The sequence below is a fragment of the Pristiophorus japonicus genome, chromosome 17 (genome assembly GCF_044704955.1).
Source record: "Pristiophorus japonicus isolate sPriJap1 chromosome 17, sPriJap1.hap1, whole genome shotgun sequence".
Taxonomy (NCBI): Eukaryota; Metazoa; Chordata; class Chondrichthyes; family Pristiophoridae; genus Pristiophorus; species Pristiophorus japonicus.
In genome coordinates, this window is record NC_091993.1 from 34981293 (window position 1) to 35006268 (window position 24976).

Here is a 24976-nt window from a genome sequence, read left to right on the forward strand (position 1 = left end):
CTGGCTGACCTGAAAATACTGTCCCTCATGTCTGAGAATATGATCTGGAGAGAGTCTGTAATTTGTCAATCCTCCTTCTCAGTGGCAGAGGCCACGCGAGGCGTTATCCAGGTAATCTTGGAGAGTGTAGCTGACCCCATTACCCATTTGAAAATACCACTGCAATTTCTCCCATCCCGACCCAATCAACAACCTCTTACCCTTTTAAAAGGCATCCAATCACCGGTTTGAGCAAAGGTAACTCTGGTACCCAGCCATCCTATATAGAACAAGCAGATCAATGACAAGAACTCAACAAAAGTTTCAATTAGGACAAACGCATTAAACCAGAGCTGTTTCCAAATGTATTTAATAAAAAATAATTTTCTGCAAAGTTACATTTTTCTATTCAGATCATGAGTCATTGCCAACGCGAGGATTGGAATTCCCTTACAAGCTTTAGCACACCCTGTTCCACAGAATGTATTTCAATCATCAACCAGCTACCAATGACATATTGCACAACACACACACACACACACACACAAACCTGTCTAGTGGATGGGGCAGAAATTGAACCATTTGCGTCAGTGCAAACTTGCAGAGTATGGAGGAACTATTTCAAGCAAGGGGTTGAAATAAACAATGAAAATAAACCCACAGTATACTGGCAAAGAACACGCAGTGTTAAACAACCACTCGGCTTTCAGTCCCTGGATGACCTCTTGATTTTGTTCAAAGGGTGGTACCCAAGATATTCTGGCTTTTCCTCGGGACTTGCTTACCCCTAAACAACCAGAAAGGTTTGACCAGACATTTTATTGATCAACAAATGTTTGGACATTATAAAGTATTATATCCAGTAAAGTTATTAAAGCAGTAAAAGTGCAAAATGGATTCACAAATTCAGGAAACCTTTGGTAAATCATTATTTAGTCATTACAAAAAAGTGCGTCGAAACTGTTGTGCTTATCAGAGCAATTACCAGGAGACATTATTAGTTTGTCAGCTATCACAGATTCTGATTTGGCAGATTTTTCTAATTGTTTGATTACAAAATATGTATAGAAAACTAGAAAGCAGTAAAGCAACCATCTTTCAGGGATATTCAGGCACTGGCTCAGTGAGCCTCAACCGCCTCCTCACTCGTACCAACTGGGTTAATCATCTGAGGGAGGAGAAAAATGCACAATGACTCAGGGAATAACATTTACATTTACTTACTCCTCCAGCTCAAAGTTTTCAAAAAATAGATTACCTTTCAGAAACTCTGCAAAAACAACTTCACAAAATTAAAACATTCAAAACACTCAATTCATGGTAAATTTGTAACAAAAAAAAATGGAAACTGGTGACTTCTTTGTTGTAGAAATAATTCAGACTCTCCTTTTCTCAATGAAGGGCTGTGGTATTTGTGTGAACACTGTGGAGACCAAACTGTTGCCAGGTTCCAGAGTTTCCTCTTGAAATAAGGGGGTAGGATAAGCAGCAACTCAAGCTTGTCCAACTTTGGCAAGATAAATGCCACAGCATCAGTCAATTGGCCAAATCCAACAACGACCAGAGGCACTCCCAATGATGGGGTCAAAACTCAGCTCCAAGGTTTAAAAGCTATTTTCATAGAATCTGTACATTGAGTTACCAACAAGTTTTGTTGCACAAAATCTGATGAAATAGTACTAGATTAGTTGCGCAAGTACTAATGCTGAGTATGATGCAATGTATAAACATGGCTTGATGCCATGGGAAATTCACAATGTAATAATTTAAGACTGGATTGAAGTAGGACAGGTTTTTAAGAATGCTGTGTGTAGGGTGCCGTAGCCGAGTGATTATTGACAGTGAGTTCCAATCTCACCACAAAATTATGAAATTGAATTCAATAAATCTGGGCTAGCACCAGAAAGAGTAACCACGCAAGTTGCAGATTGTTGTGAAAACCCAACAGCTTTAGATATCCTTCAGGGAGGGCAGGAACTTGCCCCTGTACTGGGCCCCTGTACCGGGCCCACACACCACTCCAGTCCAGTCCAGTCCCAGGCATGTAGGTGGAATCTGGTGACCTGTGGGGCAATCAGGGCAGGATAATAAATCCAATGCTGCCCATGTGACCCACATTCCCCAAGTTATTTAAAAGTGATGGGACTGTGAGGATAGCTTTGGCCCCAAGTACTCCCCTTTTAACTGGGAAAAAGGGGGACATTTCTAGCATATTTAATTAAAATTGTGGTCTCCCCCAGCCTTTGCAATGACAAGAGCTGGATTTGTTGGGAACTACAGGGGTTGCGACATACACCAATTTGTAAGGAGAGAGAAAAAGCCTCTCCAGCAAGGTCCCAGAGTGGGGACTCGGGCGTCTTGTTTCCTACACAGCCATTCTGGGACCCTCGCTCCAGGGGATGCCACAGGAACTTGGTGCTAAACCAAAATGCCAGACTCCAGTACATATATTAATTATTTGAATCATAGAATGGTTACAGCACAGAAGGAGGCCATTCAGCCCATGCCGGCTCTGCACAAAGCACTTCTGCTAGTCCCACTCCTCCGACCTTTCCTCACAGCCCTGCAATTTTTTCCCTTCCAGTTATCCAACTCCCCTTTGAAAGCAGTGATTGAAAATGGTGTGTACGTGGAACAAAATTCACATTCCCTCGATTTAACTTGTTTCATGGCCTAAAACATCAGCAGATTATAGTCAGCAAAACTCAGCAGGTTAAGCAGCATGTTTAGAACATAAGAACATAAGAATTAGGAACAGGAGTAGGCCATCTAGCCCGCTCCGCCATTCAACAAGATCATGGCTGATCTGGCCGTGGACTCAGCTCCACTTACCCGCCCACTCCCCATAACCCTCAATTCCCTTATTGGTTAAAAATCTATCTGTGATTTGAATAAATTCAATGAGCTAGCCTCAACTGCTTCCTTGGGCAGAGAATTCCACAGATTCACAACCCTCTGGGAGAAGAAATTCCTTCTCAACTCTGTTTTAAATTGGCTCCCCCATATTTTGAGGCTGTGCCCCCTAGTTCTAGTCTCCCCGACCAGTGGAAATAACCTCTCTGCCTCGATCTTGTCTATCCCTTTCATTATTTTAAATGTTTCTATAAGATCACCCCTCATCCTTCTGAACTCCAGCGAGTAAAGACCCAGTCTACTCAATCTATCATCATAAGGTAACCCCCTTATCTCCAGAATCAGCCTAGTGAATTGTCTCTGTACCCCCTCCAAAGCTAGTATAGCCTTCCTTAAGTAAGGTGACCAAAACTGCACGCACTACTCCAGGCCTCACCAATACCCTGTACAGTTGCAGCAGGACCTCCCTGCTTTTGTATTCCATCCCTCTCGCAATGAAGGCCAACATTCCATTCGCCTTCCTGATTACCTGCTGCACCTGCAAACTAACTTTTTGGGATTCATGCACAAGGACCCCCAGGTCCCTCTGCACCTCAGCATGTTGTAATTTTTCCCCATTCAAATAATATTCCCTTTTACTGTTTCTCTTTCCCCCCCCCCCCCCCCCCCCCAAGGTGGATGACCTCACACTTTCCGACATTGTATTCCAACTGGCAAACCTTCGCCCATTCGCTTAACCTATCTAAATCTCTTTGCAGCCTCTGTGTCCTCTACACAACCTGCTTTCCCACTAATCTTTGTGTCATCTGCAAATTTTGTTACACTACATTCTGTCCCCTCTTCCAGGTCATCTATGTATATTGTAAACAGTGGTGGTCCCAGCACCGATCCCTGTGGCACACCACTAACCACCGATTTCCAACCCGAAAAGGACCCATTTATTCCGACTCTCTGCTTTCTGTTAGCCAGCCAATTCTCTATCCATGCTAATACATTTCCTCTGACTCCGCGTACCATTATCTTCTGCAGTAACCTTTTGTGTGGCACCTTATCGAATGCCTTTTGGAAATCTAAATACACCACATCCATCGGTACACCTCAATCCACCATGCTCGTTATATCCTCAAAGAATTTCAGTAAATTAGTTAAATGTGATTTCCCCTTCATGAATCCCTGTTGCATCTGCTAGATTGCAATATTCCTATCTAGATGTCCCGCTATTTCTTCCTGAATGATAGCTTCAAGCATTTTCCCCACTACAGATGTTAAACTAACCGGCCTATAGTTACCTGCCTTTTGTCTGCCCCCTTTTTTTTTTAATAAACAGAGACGTTACATTAGCTGCTTTCCAATCCGATGGTACCACCCCAGAGTCCAGAAAATTTTGGTAGATTAGAACGAATGCATCTGCTATAACTTCCACCATCTCTTAATACCCTGGGATGCATTTCATCCGGACCAGGCGACTAGTCTACCTTGAGTCCCATTAGCCTGTCCAGCACTACCCCCCTAGTGATAGTGATTATCTCAAGGTCCTCCCTTCCCACATTCCCATGACCAGCAATTTTTGGCATGGTTTTTGTGTCTTCCACTGTGAAGACCGAAGCAAAATAATTGTTTACGGTCTCAGCCATTTACACATTTCCCATTATTAAATCCCCCTTCTCATCTTCTAAGGGACCAACATTTACTTTAGTCACTCTCTTTCGTTTTATATAAAATCGGTAAAAGCTTTTACTATCTGTTTTTATGTTTTGCGCAAGTTTACTTACGTAATCTATCTTTCCTTTCTTTATTGCTTTTTTAGTCATTCTTTGCTGTTGTTTAAAATTTTCCCAATCTTTAGTTTCCCACTAACCTTGGCCACCTTATACACATTGGTTTTTAATTTGATACTCTCCTTTATTTCCTTGGTTATCTCTTCTCTTACCACCCTTCTTTTTCACTGGAATATATTTTTGTTGAGCACTATGAAAGAGCTCCTCAACAGTCCTCCACTGTTCCTCAATTGTGCCACCGTTTAATGTGTGTTTCCAGTCTACTTTAGCCAACTCTGCCCTCATCCCGCTGTAGTCCCCTTTGTTTAAGCATAGTACGTTCGTTTGAGACACTACTTCCTCACCCTCAATCTGTTTAGCCAATAAGGAACCACTTTGCTATTGTCCCAATCCTGCTGGAATCACGTGCAGGAACGTTACCGATTGTGATGTCATGTAGGATTACAAACCTGAAGGTTTTACCTGTGGTTATTCACCTCTTCCTGAAAAGACACCCAACTTGAATACAATCCCAGACTGCTAACTATTCATCCTCCTGAAGTTTTGCAGGCCATCCAGAAGCTGCGGCTTATATGTTTAAAGAAATCCACTGCCACATTTTCTCGCTGAAAGCATCACCATGTTTACAGCTTCATGCAGCACATTGGATTCATTATGGGATCCAAAGTTTTCACAATCAGTTCCTTTGAAAGTTAGATTTGATTACCATGATCCTGTATGATATGGCATCAATTTCTCCAGCTCCAAAACTAGACTTTTCTGAAGCATCCCTTCACGGCCAAGAACCAGTGCTAACTCTCTCACATTCAGCGCAAATGGAATGGAATCCAATTTCACTAGCCCAAGCACACATCCTAAATGTTCAATTTCAGTGAAGTTTTAGTAGTTTTCATCCCCCAAAATGTAAAGCTATTGCACCCATTGTCCACCATGAGTAACAGCACTCACAATGGAACCTGGGATAGTGCCCCATCAGAGAAAAGGAGGAAGAAATAGCAGAATTAAGACCCTCAGCAGAAAGCTTCGAGGATCAGTAGCAACCCCCCGCACATTGCAAAAGCAGAAAATTAATTTACTGTCAACTTTACCAGTGTCCCACCTTGTAATAAATGTTCTCTGGTGACATCCAAGACCTAGAGAGATTAGTTACATGAAATTATTTCTAGACGGTAAACGCTCCGCCCACAGTTCTCCCATGCACTATTTCTGACCATGATGGTGGCCACATGTTCAGCTCCTTAAATGTGCCAGAGCAGTGCAGTTAGTCCATCTAATTTAGTGTTGACTGGAAACAGGACTTTGCATTGAGCAATACTACATGAAATGTATAGCACCAATATGCAGGCGCAACACCCTATAATATATGCAATACAAACATTAAAAGGCCATTTATTGGTTAGTTGGGATAATCTAGAACTAAGGGGCAGAGTTTCAGAATAAACAAAAGAATTTCTTCTCAGAAGGTCATAAATCTATGGAATTCTCTGCCGCAAAGAGCTGTGGTGGCTGGGCCATTGAATATATTTAAAGGTGGAGCTAGACAGATTTTTGAGCGGTAAGGGAGTGAAGGGTTATGGGGAGCGGGCAGGGAAGTGGAGCTGAGTCCATGATCAGATCAGCCATGATCTTATTGAATGGCGGAGCAGGCTCGAGGGGCCGAATCCTGCTTCTATTTCTTATGTTCTTATTAATATGTGCTGCCAACCATTAATGAATGCACATTGTCCCTTATAAGCTACTTGGTAATCAGTCCTAAAGTGCATGGTGTGTTTGTCATAATTTGGAAAGTAAAACACTGGGGGAGGACTGAGGTTAGCACAGAGTCAGGCAGTTGCTGTTATTATAAAAGTTTAATTATATTCTATACAAAAAATGTATAGAAGAGGAGCTAAAGAGATCCGCTAACCTCATAACCACTTCCTGCCCAAAACATCTTCATTTCCTTGCGGCTCCAGGCAGTCACAGCACTGGTGATGAGAGTACAAGGCACCAGGTAGAGTAAGGCCGGCTGTGCCATCTTCGTCAGGATCAGAACAACAAACGTCAAAACCATGCCAACTGCATACGCTAGAAAATGAAACACCAAAATTAAACATTGCTTTCCATTTCAGTACTTTACCATTAAAATATTCAAAAATAAATAAATAGCTCGCCATCTGCGCTCAGTTAGCAGCACCTCTGAATCAGAAGGTCGTGAGTTCAAGTCCCACTCGAGTCGCAAGCACAAAAATCTAGGCCGACACGTCGGGGCAGTACATGAGGGAGCGCCGCACTGTCGGAGGGGCAGTACATGAGGGAGCGCCGCACTGTCGGAGGGGCAGTACATGAGGGAGCGCCGCACTGTCGGAGGGGCCGTCATTTGGATGAGACGTTACACTGAGGCTCCGCCTGCTCTCAGGTAGATGTAAAAGATCCCAAAGAGCAGAGGAATTCCCCCCAGTGCCTTGGCCAATATTTATTCCTCAACCAATGCCTAAAAACAGATGACCTGGTCATTATTACATTGCTGTTTATGGGAGCTTGCTGTGCACAAATTGGCTGCTGCATTTCCTGTATTACAACAGTGACTAATCTTCAAAAGTACTGCCTTGGCTGTAAAGCATTTGGGACATCTGGTGGTCGTGAAAGGTGCTATATAAATGCAAATCTTTCTTTCCTTTAAGTGAATTTTAGAGCCATGTACATAACCATTAAAATAAAAATCAGACTGTTTGCAAGTGAGATCCACCCACAGGCCCCAAGCACACAATCTCAGTAGGCACCTCAGCACAGACTGCCTCGTCGAGTACTGTGCCAGATAAACAATGGCCAGCTATGGTTGGTGGATGGTAAATAACCCAGCTGCTGATGCTCATCCTCCCTCCCTCCACCAACACCACTGGTCAGCAACCTCATGATGCCTTGTGGGATCTTGCTGTGTGCAAAGCTGTTGGCTACATTTATGTAGACAAGACATTGCATTTTCAAAAAGTAATTAACTGCACATGAAGAATAAAGCCATTTAAACAAAGTAATATTTTGCCCCTGCACCATTACCCTGGGATCGATCTTTGACCTCTTCCTCACCAACATACTACCCCTTAACAACATCACCCAGACATGGGCTCGGCTCAGCCCAAGGACAACAATTCCGAAATCCCACTCCTTTCATCAAACAATTATTCAAAGATGGAAATTTTTCCTCTTTCTAAATTGTTGAAATCTGTATGCCAAGAATGAACACATTGTGCAGGAAAAATATTCCAGATCGACATTTGCCTTCCTATTTCCACCCCCCAAAGATGGCCTTGATTATCTTGGAAGTATCAATAGCACGTAAGTCAATTGGTAGCATAGGGTGCCCGAGAGAGAGTTGGTTAGGACTCAAGCCCAGGACAACTGCAGCACTGAAGGAGTTGGCGGTTCCAGCCATTGGACAAGAGGTTCGACAGAAGCCGATTCTGCAGATAAAGATTCCACTGCACAACATCCCACTTTACCTTTCTCCAAGGCAGAGCAGCTCATCATTCTTCACACTGCAGTTTGAAATGCAGCGATATTAGGCAACAGCCATTGCACACGGCAAGAATCCAGTTACTTCATTGCATTTGAAGCCAAGATTGCATCTCTCTCGCTCTTGGATCCAACTAGCCTAGATCCAGATTAATTTAGGCCCATAGAGTAGGGCCTATTATGGACCAAAATGGTGGTGTGTGTGGAGGCGGAGGATGTGGGCAAGGTACTAAATGAATACTTTGCTGCCGTCTTCACAAAAGTGGGGACGATGGCGATGTTAAAGTTCAGGAGGAAGATAGTGAAATATTGGACGGGCTAAACATTGAGAGAAAGTTTTAAGGGGTTTACCATCCTTGAAAGTAGATAAATCGCCATGACTGGATGAAATATATCCAAGGCTACTAAAAGAAGCAAGGGAGGAAATTGCAGAGGCTCTGACCATTTTTCAATCCTTCCTGGTGCCAGAGGACAGGAGAACTGCCAACGTTGTACCATTGTTTAAAAAGGGAGGAAGGGATAATCCGAGCAATTACAGGCCAATTAGCTTAACCTCGGTGGTGGGAAAATTACTGGAATCAATTCTGAGGGACAGTATAAACCTTAATTTAGAAAGGCACAGATTAATCAAGGATAGCCAGCATAGATTTGTTAAGGGAAGGTTGCATCTGACTAACTTGATTGAGTTCTTGGAGGAGACAACAAGGAGGATTGATGAGGGTAGTGCATTTGATGTATTTTAGCAAGGCTTTTGACAAGGTCCCACATGGCAGGCTAATCAAAAAATTAAAAGTTCATGGAATCCAAGGGAGAGTGGCAAATTGGATCCAAAATTGGCTCAGTGGCAGGAAGCAAAGGGAAATGGTTGAGGGGAGATTGAGAGACCCAGTGGGGTTCCGCAGGGTACTCTTACTTTTTGTAGTTTACATTAATGATTTAGACTTAAATGTAGAGGGCATGATAAAGAAATTTGCAGATGATAAAGATTGGCCTTGTGGTTGACTGAGGAAGAACGCTCTCGACTGCAGGAAGATATCAGACTGCAGAAAAGTGGCAAATGGAATTCAACCTGGAAAAGTCAGGGGTAATGAATTTGGGGAGGGATGACAAGGCAAGGGAATACTCAATAAATGGGAGGATACTGAGAGGTGTGGAGGAACAGAGGGACCTTACAGTATATGTCCACAGATCCTTAAAGGCAGGACAGGTTGACAAGGTAGTTAAAAAGGCATACAGAATGCTTTCCTTTATTAGCCAAGGCACAGAATACAAGGGCCGGGGGTGGGGGGGTGGGGGGGGGGGGGGGGGGGTGGGCTATGCTTGAACTGGAGTACTGCGTGCAGTTCTGGTCAGCACATTACAGGAAGGATGTGATTTGCACAAGAAAGGGGGCAGAGGAGATTTGCGAGGATGCTGCCAGGACTGGAAAACTTTAGCTATGAGGACAGATTGGAAAGGCTGGGGTTGTTTTCCTTGGAACAGAAGAGGCTGAGGGGAGATCTAATGGAGACGTAGAAAATTCTGAGGGGTCTAGATAGAGTGGATAGGAAGCACCCATTTCCTTTAGGAGAGAGGTCAACAACCAGGTGGCATAGATTTAAAGTAATTGGTAGAAGGATTAGAGGGGAGATGAGGAAACATTGCTTCACCCAGAGGGTGGTGGGGGTTTGGAACTCACTGCCTGAAAGGGTAGTAGAGGCAGAAACCTTCACCGCATTTAAAAGGTACTTGGATGCACACTTAAAGAGCCGTAACTTACAAGGCTACAGACCTAGTGCTGGAAGGTGGGTTGAATGGCCTCCTTCTGTGTCATAATTTTTCTATGATTCTAAAAAACGGTATAGATTACCGTAATATCTTAACGGATGAGGGACATCTGACCATACACATTTCAGACAAGATTTTAGAATGTTACTTCACTGCCATTTACTGACTCTTATTATGACTAGGGGGGTAGTTTGCCCAATAACCATGTATTTAATCAAAAACATTTCCTCATTCACCCTCAATTTGTTTCGCAAATACTTTACCTATGGTGCACAAAATAAAATAGATGCTGGAGGCATTTGTCCGAACATCAAATCTTCGACAGTAAGCAACCAACAGCCCTGCGAGAGAATAGATCAGAACTGGTGTAAAAGTTAAAATGTATAATAATCCACAATACAAAATTTATGGCTCAAAGTAACATTTTTGTAGTTAAAATCCCATAATTTCCCCTTTTACACTTTGGTCGATGAAGTCAGCACAGTATCGACCTCGCAATCGGCAGTATCTGAAACATTTCAATCTAACCCACGTTAGACACCCCTGACCGTGAAACTCCGCCTACATCACAATCTCCCAATCACCTGCAACCTACACCGGGGTTATTGGAGGGAGCAACGTGCAGTGGCCCGGCCCGGAAATCGGCACGGTCCCTGCCTGCAAGACCATCAGCAGGCCGGGACCACTGGAGGGAGCAGCGTGAGGCGGCATACCACTGCAGGGAGCAGCACGTGCTGCTGCAGGAGGGAGACGGCTGCGAAGCTAGGTCGCTGATTGCAGTGCGGGCAGACACAGCAGGAGCGGCAAGAGTCCGTAGAGGGAAGTGACCAGGGCCCAGGAGAGGTGTGAATCTGGGGCCCAGAAGAGGAGAGGGCCCAGGGACAGCACGGGCCAGCCCACACTGCGATATGTGTGCGCGCTCAGTCTGTGCAGCAGAGCTGTTCTCCAGTTAGTCTTGGGTAATCCTTGCCACTGGACCAAGACCTAGCTCTGTCAAGCCCGTGCGGTGGCTGGTGTGCAACTGTCACCACACGTTAAAAAAATCCACGCACAGGCATCTTCCACCCTTCACAATGTAGCTCAGGATCTGGAATATTAGATCCTTCATTGAAACACCTGTGAACTCATCCCTTTTTGGCGTGGAAGCAAGTCACCCTCGCTTCCAGGGACTGCCTATGATGATGACACCCATTCACAACTTTACAGCACGCCCGATCTGTACACTCACAGCACAGTATGGATCCTCTGTTCACTCACAGCACAGTATGGATCCTCTGTACACTCACAGCACAGTATGGATCCTCTGTACACTCACAGCACAGTATGGATCCTCTGTACACTCCAATGCCTGTAGCTTTGTTAATGATCATTTCCCATTTGATGGCTGCTCTGTCAGCCAGTTGCTTCCTGACCGGAGCCAATTCCAATCCCTGCATCTTGCTCACTCTCTGCGACTCCAAGAGCTGCCTAAGATCAGTTTTTCAGTTTCCCCCATTCCTGCTCAATTTCCATATTTTCCCCTCCTGCCATTTAAAGCACAGGTGTTGTTTCTCCATTGCAGGCACTATATGAAATGAACCTTGTTGCAAAACTTGAGGGTTAAATGTTAAAGTTAATCACAACTGAAACATTTAGTTTCACGATACTGGGAATTCAATTTACAAAAATGGGCATTCTTCTATGTTCTGTAGTTCAATTATTGATACTGGCTGAAATGTGATTAATAGACCTCAATATACAGGGCAGCGCAGAGGGGAGCAGGAACCAGTGACACGGAGGTGGGTGGGGCAACGATGGTTAGAGGAGAAATATCACACTGGGCTGGTCCAAACGGTGGACAGATGAAGTGTGCCTCTGGCCGAAATCCAAAAGCCAGTCTGTCCAACCAGCACATTATTCTTGTGTAATGCTAGCTACGGTTGGAGAAAAACATGCACTTATGGATTTTTTTTTTTTTTTTAAAAAGTCTGTTTGGGTTTTCCTGTAGTTAATGGGTCCGTTTCTCCCACATAACTGACCCCTGAACAGCTTTGCAATAGTCACCTTCAACCCAGTGCAGCAATAGATAGAAATGAAATAAAAATGTAAATATTGCCACCCAACCGTTTCCATAGATGCACCAACAATGTCTGGATAACAAGCAATGGTAGGTCACAGGTTTGCAATATCCCCAGTTGTCACTAAATCTTTCAAAGGATGCAGAGATGTAGAAATATATTTACTCACCTGGCACAATAATATCTCCAAATCCCAGCAGAGAAAACGGTATTCCACACAAGGTGGCGACCGATGGCACCAACCTCGGCACTCTGATAACCACGGGCAGCTACAGGAAACACAACCGTGGTCCGTGGTCAGTGGGCTCATTTACTGCAGGCAAGGTGTTAACTTCCTCAAATAATCCTTTACTTTTTGCTTAAGACTTAAAACATAACCATTAGTTATACTGCGACATTATGCACAACCTGTGCACACAGAGCTAGGGAATTTGCTGCTGGGACGCTGGGTGCCCTCACACATGCACCCCCCCCCCCCCCCCCCCCCCAAGGGTTTGTATAATTAATACAGGCGTTCAGTTCAGCCAAGTACAGAGCTGACCCAATTGCCACATCAGCTTAGCCAGGACACATGACTGATCATACGACAATACCACTCTCACTGGTCACCTCATCACTAGAACAGGCTGTTGCAGCAATAGTTGGGAGGTTTAAAAACCTTAACCGTCCTGTTTGGAGAAAGGGGGATCCGTTAAATGCTGAGAAAAGCAAGGCTGCTAGAATAGAGCAGGTTATCAGATCAGAGGACTGCAGCTGATCACATGGATACAGTGTAATGCAGAAAGTCCAGCAACATTTACACAGTGCCACACTGTTAAAACACTGTAGAAATGGAAGTTGGCAAGCAGCAAGCAACTTCTACAAAGTTTCTTCATGGAGCAATCTTGCTGTGAGATTATATGGATAGATCATTAATTCTGGGCTACCTATATTTTGGTTGAAAAGACTGATAATTTTATAGATCCAAAAACCTGTCCCATTTAGCATCACAAATACAAGCTGGATTCCTGGAGAGCAACTTCGTGTAACGAGCAGCTACTACAGGACCATATTCATTTTATTAACTTTGTAAAGTGTAAGCGAAGTATATTTAACTGGTCGGTGGGTATAGGACGTTACACGGAGTTGCCCGTACCCAGATCCAAACGTGACCTCAACTCTCCCATGTTCAGAGTGTTCTTTCGTCCCCATTTTATAAAATGGCATCACAAGCTGTTGCTGAATCGGATGATGCATTTCAGATCAAACACCTTTACACACAAAAATCCCCAATACTTACCCTTCAGCCCCAAGATGGGTGTCCGAAGTGAGAGGATAATCATCACCACTGTAGCAGTTACCAGAACTTAGTGAAAACATGGTGTTTAAAAGCACTCGCCCCAGAAACAAGTACCCAAGGGCAGAGACCGCTGGTACAAGGAGAAACTCAGACTCGCTGGGATAATCCAGCTCACAGGCCCATCCCCAGTTACCCGCCATTCATTCTCTGCAGCAGGAACAATTGGTCTCCCTCCGCCCCTCTCGGTAATGCCCATTCCTCCACTGACTGTTACAGTCCCATACTCACCCATCTGATCTGTGCCATTGCTCAGGGACACACAGCACCGCTAGGTGTAGCTGTTAAACAGGAACTGGACTTTTAAAAAAAGATCCCCAGAGTACAACAATGGATCAAAATTATTTATTTCTCTTCCCCATCCTCTGAAACAGAGACTCAAGATATTACACAAAGGTGCATCTCCTGTTTACAGGCTGCACGTCACACAATAATTAGGAGGTATGAACTGCAAAGGACGACAGACAAGAAATGCAAGCAATTGGCCCCAACACAGCTACTCAAACTTGGATGGATACAAATACAGTTCTTACTTTTTCATTGTGAGCCAGTGGTTGAACAGCAAGTTCCATTAGGTTGTTTCCAGTATTCTAGAATCAAACCCAATATTTAGTACTCAAGGGAATCTGAAAACCCAGCATTTCTGCAGTTTGTTAGTAAGCCACGGCTAGAGTATTAGTTTCTATTTCACCTTTTCACCAGAACCAGATCCAGATCCCGCAGCTACCTCAACCATAATGCTCTCGTGGTTCTGAAAGGAAACAAGCAATTTCATTTAAATGGCATCAAGCAATGTTTGCATTTATTTACCATTGCTATCCCGAGAGCACACAGGCAGGCAACCTATTGCCAGCCCGGACATCACTAACCGACCTGTAGAAACATCCCATCACCCTGCACACACAGCAATTGGAATTTGCATGGTGCTGGTCTTCCCCATCCAAGACCACCTGGTGCCCAATCTGTGAGGTCCTCAGGTTCCCTGCGCTGGTGCCAAGTCACAAGGCTGCTTGCAGCTACATTTCTACACACCGGTATGAATTATCAGGAAATAGCATTCTTAAATTTACAATTGGATCATATACATTTAGCAGAATAGGCAATGCAATAACCTGCTGAGGTGCAGGCATTAGCAGGAGCACAGAAACTACCCCACAATAATTGGCTTCCGATTCTTCCTTTGTGCTATTGGCCAAGCACAATCTTCAGCTCAATGTGAGCGATCAAATAAAATACCAATAAATCTAGAGAAATTAAAAGTTAATTATTCAAGCGCAGAGATTCTTTAATGGTACTGCGATTTGCAATCTTAGTTATGACTGAAGTGTGAAGTAATGCGTTTGGTAGGAAGAATGAGCAGAGACAATATAAACTAAATGGTACAATTTTAAAGGGGTGCAGGGACAGAGGGGCCTGGGGCTGTATGTACAAATATTTGAAGGAGGCAGGACAAGTTGAGAAGGTCGTTGGTTTTATTAATAGAGGCAGAGAGTAAAAAAAGCAAGGCAGTTCTGCTGAACCTTTATAAAACACTGTTTAGGCTCGAGCTGGAGAATGGTGTCCAATTTTGGGCAGCGCACTTTAAGGATGCCAAGGCCTCGGAGGATGGACAACAGATTTGCTAGAATGGTTCCAAGGACATGGGGCTTCAGTTATGTGGAGACACTGGATTATGCTCCTTAGAGCAGAGAAGATCAAAAAGCGATTTGCTAGGTGTTTAAATCATGAATGGTTTTGATAGCAAGGAGAAAGTGTTCCCAGTGGGAGAAGGGTCAGTAACCAGAGGCGATTGGCAAAAGAACCAGAAGCAACACAAGGAAAAATATTTTTACAGAGTGAGTTATGGTGATCTGGAATGCGCTAGACGAAAGGGTAGCGGAAGCAGATTCAACAGCAGCATTCATAAATAAATTGGATAAATACTTGATGGGGAAAGAAATTTGCAGGGCTATGGGGGGGAATCTCCCAAACCCGTGACCTCTACCACCGAGAAGCACAAGGGTAGCAGGTGCACGTGGAGCACCATCACCTCCAAATTCCCCTACAAGTTATTCACCATCCTGATTTGGAAATATATCGGTCGTTCCTTCATCATCACTGGATCAAAATCCTGGAACTCCCTCAGTAACAGCACTGTGGGAGCCACACAGACTGCAGTGGTTTAGGATAGTGGCTTACCACCACCACCACCACCACCACCACCACCACCACCACCACCATTTCAAGGGCAATTAGGGATGGGCAATAAATGCTGGCCTGGCCAGCAACACCCACATCCCAGGAACAACAAATAATATATAGGGCTATGGGGAAAGAGCAGGGGAATGGGACTAATTAGATAGCTCTACCAGAAGGCCGGTACAAACACGGTGGCCCTAATGGCCTCTTCCTGTGCTTCATCATTCTCTGAAAAAGTCTCCTTTAAAAAAGGAAGTGGAATACTTGCTGAACTCCTAGGTCCTAACATCAGAAGCCAGGCAAAAATTCATTAAAAAGGTTTTCACACATTTAAACATTGTGATCAACAAATGGTTTCGCACACACAACAGAAACAGCAATGAGATGTGGGATTTCACTGCAGAAAGCTAGCAAAGCAAACTCACCCGCGTTATAAAAGGTGTTATGAAAACAAAAAACACATCATAGATGAGGAGCAGGATCAGCAGAATGACACAGGACTGTAAAACAAGGGGAGAGGTTTAGCAGGCAAGTACTTCAAGCTTCCATTTTGTGTCCAGAATCAAAGACAGTCCAAAGTTTGAGAATACCCCACTGAAAAGTTGTTCTTAAATGTCTACACCTTAAGATTGGCAATGTACTCGAAACCCTTCAAACAGGGGTATTGAGTGCTTCCCCACCGAATCTCCTCCCCTGCCCCGTGATAATTCCCTCTTGACTTGGAGCCTAGTTCTGCAGCATACAAAAGCAGTCCCAGAACAGAACCCCGTGGGATAATACAACTTATAACCACTCGAGAAACTGCCCTCAACTCCGAACTCCATTAAAAACACAAGAATTAGGAGTCGGCCATTTGGCCCCTCGAGCCTGCGCCACCATTCAATAAGGTCATGGCTGGTTTTTGACCATAACTCCACTTTCCTCCCTTCTAACCAGTTTTTAAATCCAATTTTCTACCTTCCCACTAATTTCCCATAACCAATAGACTCCTGTGTGGTATCTTATCAAAGGCTTCCTGAAAGTCCATGTACTCCACATCCACTGCATTTACCCCATCCACCACATTGGTCTCCTCCTTCTCCTTCAAGAACTCTTACAAAGTTTGTTGAGCACAATCTTCCATTCCAGAATTAGTGGCGGCTTCTAATTATTTTCTTCATCTAAATATTTGGTAGCATCACTGGTTTCCCACTGTTCACTTAATGTTTTTGGAAATTGTGGGAACTGAAGACTGAAGCTACTGTTTGCTGTGCATGAATGTACATCCAAATGGTCCCATCACACTGGGCATGTTTTACAGAGAACATTTATTCCAAATGTCACACAACTGTGCTAATATGCAAGGCATAAGATTCATTCCATGACAACACAATGTACCTTAAAATGAGGCATTTTCAGGGTCTTCATGAAGTTAAGGCAAAAGGCAATTCCCAGACAGTCATGTAGAATCCAAACCCATCTAAAATACAAGTCAGTGAATTTAGTAATAGTTCAATGTTCAACACAAGGGCACGCCCACATGGCAGCCTGCTGAAAGTTAAAGAAATAATCAGAGGAGCTCCTGTGCCATACATTAGCGACATGGCAATAAATGGCCCCGTTCAAGCACTACAAGTTTACACTGCTGCTTTTCCAAGGAAACAGTAAGTGACAATTAATGTTTTCAGATGAATAATTGTATAAACTTTACAGCACTGAAGCAGTCCATTCGGCACAACAGGTCCATGCCATGTTTACACACCACAACAGCTTCTTCCCACCCCATCAACATATACTTCTATTCTTTTCTTTCCCCATGTGTTTATCGAGCTATTCACCTCAACATAAGAATTAGGAGCAGGAGTAGGCAATACGGCCCCTCGAGCCTGCTCCGCCATTCAATAAGATCATGGACTCAGCTCCACTTCCCTGCCCACTCCCCATAACCTTCAACAATCTCTATCGCCACTGTAAATATATTCAATGTCCCAGCCTCCTCAGCTCTCTGGGGCAGAGAATTCCAAAGATTCACAACCCTCAAAGAAATTCCTCCTTATTACCGTTTTAAATGTGCCCCCCCCTCATTCTGAGACTATGCCCCCTAGTTCTAGATTCCCCCACGAGGCAAAACATCCTCTCTGCATCTACCCTGTTGAGCCCCCTCAAAATCTTATGTTTCAATAAGATCACCTCTCATTCTTCTAAACTCCAATGAGTAGAGGCCCAACCTGCTCAATCTTTCTTCACAAGACAACCCCTTCATCTCAGGAATCAACTGAGTGAACCTTCTCCCAGTGGTAGCAAGTTCCACATTCGCACCACTCTGGGTAAAGATTCTCCTCTTGAATTCCCAATTGGATTTATTAGTGACTCTCTTATATTTATGGCCCCTGGTTCTGGTCTCACCTGGAAGTGCAAGCATCTTCTCTACATTTATCAAAATCCTCTCATAACCATAACGACCTTTATTAGGTCACCACTCAGTCTTCTTTCTAGAGAAAAGAGCCCTGGTCTGGCCAGTTTTCCCAATGGGTAGAACCTCTCTGCTCTGGTATCATTCTAGTCAATCTTTTTTTGCAACTTCTCCATTCCAAGTATATCCTTTTTATAATATGGAGACCAGAACTGTTCACTGCTCCAAGTGCGGTCTAACCAAGTTCTATACGGGTTCAACATAACTGCTCAGCTCTTGACCCTCTAACCCTCTCTAAATGAGCCCAAGTGCTTTGGGTAAAGGGGTATAAAGTAGTTCTTCTCACCTCCCCTGAATAACCAGTGGGGAGAAGGAAAAACATGACATCACCACCCTTAGGCATCTTTAAGAAAAGTCTCATTCTTAAACTTCAACAAGTAATTAATGAAAGACTGGAATCCAGTTGATCAGGTTGACAGGCCCCCAGATTGATCAATAAATCTAAGGGCGACAACCCACAATGTCATGTGGGGCAGCAGTTGAGCACATTGCTCATCTAAGCGAAGTGCCAGTCAGCAGCAATGCTGAGAGCAAACTCCCAGTTAAGCTCTACTTGCACTTTGTTACACATCGGTGCTATTAAATTAGTGATTCTGGATGCCGGAGAAGCAATTTCTATGCTGCAGTCACAGCACCACAGAAGCGGTTGTCTCATCAACAGTTTTATTCCCCAGTGTGCTGCTCAAACGGACAGTATGGTTAGAGGGAACGAGAACTCAGGATTACTACCTGCCACCAGGCAAACCGCTGGGAAATCTAAATGCCGTTTTTGCAGCTGCATTGGAACCTTGTCTCTGCATGATCTACAAGCAGAATTCAACTCCATTTGGGGACTGCCACCCTTGATCACCCGGAACATGGCCTTGCGCTTCCCTCCCAAAGCAAATATTCCACATTCTATACTGTACTTTGGCATTCATTCGGTGCTCAGCATTACACAGAGTTAATGTCAAGATTGCAGACTCCATACTCACCTGTCCTCATTCCGAAACACTACCCACACTGCAGACACCGCCACACACAATACACCCAGAAGCACCAAGCGAATTTCAATTCTTCTGTTATGAAATGGGAACCTGAAATAAGGTGAAAATGGTCAACATTTGTGGATGTCTGCACAGAATCGAGGCATTTACAAACTTCACTCCAGTTGTGTTGTTTCATACAAAGTAACATTTTGAGGTGTGTGTAACAGATGGCACACCATTTACTGACTGTAAGCAATGGGCAAGAGGCCATTCTGTTTAAAATATGGTACACAAATAAAGACTTGTTCCTCTTTCTATTTATTTTTCTTGATGTTTTCAGGCCAATCACTGCGGACTGCCTAAATTGGGCAACAGGTAACATCTGCCAATGCCAGTGTAACCCACCACTGGCAGCAACCAGGTCCACTCACTCCAAACTTACATCATCCCCCAGAATAAGTTAATATAATGTGGAGCAGAATGCACACAGCTGGCACAATGTTTGCCTGATACACCAGCGATCTCGTGTTTGTACACGTGTCCCAACAGACTGTCGGCTGTGAACACGACAGTTGTTGTACCACAACTTGCAACGTAAACAATGCTGCCACCAATGTGCATTAGAGAGAACGCAAAGTATAGGACAATGAAGCAACATTGAAAGGATAATCAGAGCTTACTTGCACTTGCAGTATGGGATTCTTTTCACCAATGCAGCCAAACAATTATAGAGACTAATTGCTGCGGCCAAACTGAAGATGCTGATTATCACGAACACTGGGGGGGGGGGGAGGGAAAAAGAGACGCGACAGTAAGTTCCACGTACACATTCGGTATTGTGTTGGCATTTTTCAACGGCAATTGAATTTTGTGCTCAAGGCAACTGCGGTGGTGGAACAGAGAAAGACTATGTCTACCTTTCCAGCAATCTGGTTGGTACAGAGAGGCCTGAAACAGCACTGGGCCGGCGGATAGACGCGGTGCTGCACCTCAGGCTGGTGTTAGTGAAGGGATTCAAGCCACGGATAGCCATCTGCTTCAACAGGCATCAGCAAGAAATGGCAAGGGATGTTCGTGCTGTGCATCTGAAGTGTCAGTGTAACCCCCACCCACATACACAGCACTAACACCCCCACCACACAGCACTAAGCTGATATCTCCAACACCAGTCATCCTGTGACAGAGTTTGGGGCATGTGCTTTAGTGCTGATACCTAGTCCTGGATTGGGATTACCCAACTCTGAATACAGGCCTTACAGGCAGCAGACAAAGACACCTTTTATTTCAATGGTCTGGGAACCAGCTTATAAGAACATGTACAAGAACATAAGAATTGGCAGGAGTAGGCCATGCGGCCCCTCGAGCCTGCTCCCATTCAATATCATAACTGATCATAACTTCACTTTCCCGCCCGATCTCCATATCCCCCGATTCCCCTAGACTCCACAAATCTATCGATCTCAACCTTGAATATATTCAGAGACTCAGCATCTACAGCCCTCTGGGGCAGAGAATTCCAAAGATTCACCACCCTCTGAGTGAAGAAATTCCTCTTCATCTCTGTCCTGAATGGCCGACCCCTTATCCTGAGACTGTGACCCCTGGTTCTAGACACCCCAGCCCGGGGGAAACATCCTCCCTACATCTACCCTGTCAATCCGCTTCAGAATCTTGTATGTTTCAATGAGATCACCTCTCATTCTTCTAAACTCGAGAGTACAGGCCCATTCTACACAATCTCTCATCATAAGACAGCCCTCTTACCCCAGGAATCAATCCAGTGAACCTCTGTTGTACTGGCTCCAAGGCAAGTCTATCCCTTCCTTAGATAAGGAGACCAACACTGTGACAGTACTCCAGGTGTGGTCTCACCAGGGCCCTGTACAATTGTAGCAAGACTTGCTTACTCTATATTCCAGCCCCCTTGCAATAAAGGACAACATGCCATTTGTCTTCCTTATTGCTTGCTGTACCTGCACACTCGCTTTCTGTGTTTCTTGCACAAGGGACCCCCAAATCTCTCTGAACACCAACATTTAAAAGTTTCTCACCATTTAAAAATATTCTGTTTTTCTATTCTCCCTACCAAAGTGAATAACCTCATTTCCCCACATTATACTCCATCTGCCACCTTACTGCTCACTCACGTAGTCTATCTATATCCCTTTGCAGACTGTGTCCTCCTCACATCTTGTCGTCCCACCTAGCATTGTATAGTCAGCAAACTTGGATACATTACACTCGCTCCCTTCATCTAGGTCATTAATATAGATTGTAAACAGCTGAGGCCCCAGCACCGAACCTTGCAGCACCCCACTAGTTACATAGAAACATAGAAAATAGGTGCAGGAGCAGGCCATTCAGCCCTTCTAGCCTGCACCGCCATTCAATGAGTTCATGGCTGAACATGAAACTTCAGTACCCCTTTCCTGCTTTCTCGCCATACCCCTTGATACCCCGAGTAGTAAGGACTTCATCTAACTCCCTTTTGAATATATTTAGTGAATTGGCCTCAACTACTTTCTGTGGTAGAGAATTCCACAGGTTCACCACTCTCTGGGTGAAGAAGTTTCTCCTCATCTCGGTCCTAAATGGCTTACCCCTTATCCTTAGACTGTGACCCCTGGTTCTGGACTTCCCCAACATTGGGAACATTCTTCCTGCATCTAACCTATCTAAACCCATCAGAATTTTAAACGTCTCTATGAGGTCCCCTCTCATTCTTCTGAACTCCAGTGAATACAAGCCCAGTTGATCCAGTCTTTCTTGATAGGTCAGTCCCACCATTCCGGGAATCAGTCTGGTGAATCTTCGCTGCACTCCCTCAATAGCAAGAATGTCCTTCCTCAAGTTAGGAGACCAAAACTGTACACAATACTCCAGGTGTGGCCTCACCAAGGCCCTGTACAACTGTAGCAACACCTCCCTGCCCCTGTACTCAAATCCCCTCGCTATGAAGGCCAACATGCCATTTGCTTGTTGCCTGCCAATCTGAAAAATACCCGTTTATCCCTAATCTCTGTTTTCTGTCAGTTAACCAATCCTCTATCCAGGCTAATACATTACCTCCAATCCCTTGATCTCCATGATGGTATAAGATTTATAAAGATCATTTTTGCATCAACTGCCTTAGTCCAGATTACAGATAGTACTTCAATATCTTGTTTGATTCAAGTGATTTGCAACCTTATTCAGCAGTTTGGCCTTCATCTAAAAAATCCATTTAGGGCCATTTGCAATTACAGAATAGCAATTCTTCTATTCGCAGTTATAGCCAGAATGATAATTTAGGACCAATTTGTACCAAATTATGGCCATTTGTGATCTGAAGCCACACTGCAGTGGGTCCTGCAGGAACTGAATGGAATCCATCAATGAACTGTGTCCACATTACTCTAGGGTGGATTTTCAACCCAGCTCCCATGAAATGAAAGTGTATGGACTCACTGCAACCCAGCCTCCCCAACCCAATGATCGGTGTCACTGCAATCCATCAATATTTCAAACACTTACACGTTAAAAAAAACCATTTAAACCTTTACACAGCATGCTACATGGTTCACAGTGAAGAGAAATTAACGGACCATGACGAGATTAATTTTCTAAATGGAAATGTTGCCGTGCACAAGGTGCTCACCTAGCCACTTGTAGAAGAAGTACAAGAGTACAATCATCACAGAACAGACGATAACAAACACCACAACAGTAACTGGAGTCAGTGTTGCTGAAAGTGCCTCACTCTTGTCTCCTCCACTGGTCGGTGCTCTGTAGTCAGATGTTGCTGAATTTCCACTTCGCCCCAAAAGGAAAAAAAGATTGTAAATTTTAAACATTAACTTCTTAAAATCAGATCCCTCACTGATCATTTAAAAATGCCCTTCGTTATACCTGTACTCGATCTTTTACTAATCGCCTACAGACAACACGAGGAAGTGTGTCACAGGACTCCCTCAGTAAGACACTGGGACAAAAGTGTGACAGCCCGGACAGCTTCATATTTATTTATTTATTTATTTAAAAAAAGAGTGCAGAACGAATTCAAGAACATTCACTTCCCTTTCACCTGTTAACTACCGGCTGCTGAGAGCTGAGAAATGGACCTGAAACAAGCAACTACCCCAGAGGGGAATAGCTTGTGGCACGACACACAGGGTCAGGACTGGTGGCTGGGCTGGGCTTGGTGGGGGGGGGGGGGGAGGAGACGGACATCTTTTTCCCAGGTCCGACAGGGAGAACAAAAAAAAAATTCAAAAAATAAATGAATCGCCTGACTCTGGGATTTCAGCTGATTGGCTGGGAATGTTCAATCAATGCTCCGATAGTTAAGTCAGTAACTATGTCAATTTGAGGGGAAAGAATCCACAACTGAGGATTAAATACATCACCCCATACACGACAATCGCTCATTGTGGGGGAGTCAGGGGAGCTCACCACCCTTAAACTAAAAGCCAGTCCCAAGCCATTGCTGCTCCATTTTGTAGATTGTGGTTATTCATCAGAGACTAGAAGTCAAAAGGGGAGGATTTAGCACTCGATCAGCACAAATACAAGTATACCAGGTTCCTCAGTAACAATCGCAGCATTAGCAATAGAATACAGAACATGCGACCAGCATGTACCACAAGGCAAGTGCCAAGCTTTAACTCATTGCCACATCTCTCAGGCCAGATCTCCAGCGGCTGGTTCCATACCTGCTCGGGTCTTCAATCCCACTCCAGTAACTCCCGAGAGCCACAGTCACAACAGCAATAATGAAGATGATCAGGATGCTGTAGTCCAGAGGGGGCACAGGAGGGGAATAGAGTGCAGCTGAAATTTGTTTCCCGAGCATCTAGAAGCAGAAATTACACTTAATGTGGGGAAGCAGCAGATCACCAACACAGACCCAGCACAGAGCAAATTGTCAGCGCTGCCCTGGGATCGGATATTGATCCATACGGTCCAAAATGTGAAAAACACCAAACCCACCCAGTTCAGGTTCTTGTATCCTGGATATTTAGACATGTTCAGAGTCGTTTTGTGAAGGACAACTTCCGTTTCTCATTTGTTCAGAGAATCCGGTATCTCAAACTGGAGATACTGCGGCGGAGGAAAAGTTTTATTTTCCCCTCCTGAACTTTTAGTAGGAAGTGTGAGGGGAGGCAATAAAGGGTACAATTCTAAAGGGGGAGCAGGAAGAGAGACCTGGGGGTATGTGTGCACAAATTGATGATGCTGACAGGACATGTTGAGAAACTGGTTAAAAAAGCTGACGGGATCTTGGACTTCATAAATAGAGGCACAGAGTACAAAAGCAAGGAAGTTATGATGAACCTGTATAAAACACTGGTTTGGCCTCAACTGGAGTATTGTCCCCAATTCTGGGCACCGCACTTTAGGAAGGATGTGAAGGCCTTAGAGAGGCTGCATAAAAGCTTTACCAGAATGATTCCAGCGATGAGGGACTTCAGTTACGTGGATAGACTGGAGAAGTTGGGATTGTTCTCCTTGGAGCAGAGAAGGTTGAGAGGAGATTTGATCAAGGTGTTCAAAATCATGAGGGATCAAGACAGAATGGAGAGAGAGAAACTGATCCCATTGGTGGAAGGGTCAAGAACCAGAGGACATAGATTTAAGGTGATTGGCAAAAGAACCAAAGGCGACATGAGGAAAACTTTTTAATGCTGAGAATGGTTAGAATCTGGAATTCACTGAAGATTCAATCGTGGCTTTCAAATGGAAGGAAAACAAATCACAGGGCTCCGAGGAAAGGGCGGGGGGGGATGGGACTGGCTGAAGTGCTCCTGCAGAGAGCCAGCAAGGGCTCGACGGGCCGAATGGTTGCCTTCTGAGCTGTGACCATTCTATGATTCTAATTGACAAATTTGGATTTGGGCATTGGGAGCATAATCAGAATTTTCTGATGACACAAATAGAGATGTGGTAAACAGCAAGACAGACAGGTTAATGGAATGGGCACAAGTTGCTGATGCAATTTAATGTGGAATGCGAGAAGCAATACATTTTAGGAGGAAAAACAAGGAATGGAAAGATACTAAAGCGTCTGAATGAACAAAGAGACTCAGGATTTCAATGAATCCCTTGAAAGAGCAAATGGTGGTAGATAAAAGGCATGA

At 44.3% G+C, this 24976-nt stretch overlaps 1 protein-coding gene across 6 annotated transcripts in view; it reads right to left on the reverse strand.

Annotated features, from left to right (window-relative positions):
* Window positions 1-330: 330 nt before the first annotated feature.
* The window catches only part of LOC139227689 (signal peptide peptidase-like 2A), a 29116-nt gene continuing 4470 nt past the window's right edge, over window positions 331-24976 (reverse strand). Inside the window, exons 5-17 of one of the 6 annotated variants that reach the window (XM_070858645.1) lie at window positions 23552-23691; window positions 22498-22652; window positions 19541-19637; window positions 18867-18968; window positions 16818-16899; window positions 15866-15940; window positions 13954-14013; window positions 13796-13852; window positions 12096-12195; window positions 10133-10210; window positions 6517-6677; window positions 5710-5743; window positions 331-1147 (exon numbers count right to left, since the gene is read on the reverse strand). In XM_070858645.1, coding sequence (XP_070714746.1) covers window positions 1140-1147; window positions 5710-5743; window positions 6517-6677; window positions 10133-10210; window positions 12096-12195; window positions 13796-13852; window positions 13954-14013; window positions 15866-15940; window positions 16818-16899; window positions 18867-18968; window positions 19541-19637; window positions 22498-22652; window positions 23552-23691 — 1149 coding nt within the window. In that variant the 3' untranslated portion in view covers window positions 331-1139. The remainder of the gene's footprint in view (window positions 1148-5709; window positions 5744-6516; window positions 6678-10132; window positions 10211-12095; window positions 12196-13795; window positions 13853-13953; window positions 14014-15865; window positions 15941-16817; window positions 16900-18866; window positions 18969-19540; window positions 19638-22497; window positions 22653-23551; window positions 23692-24976) is intronic. The other 5 variants (XM_070858647.1, XM_070858644.1, XM_070858648.1 and 2 more) reach the window with 5 other exon arrangements.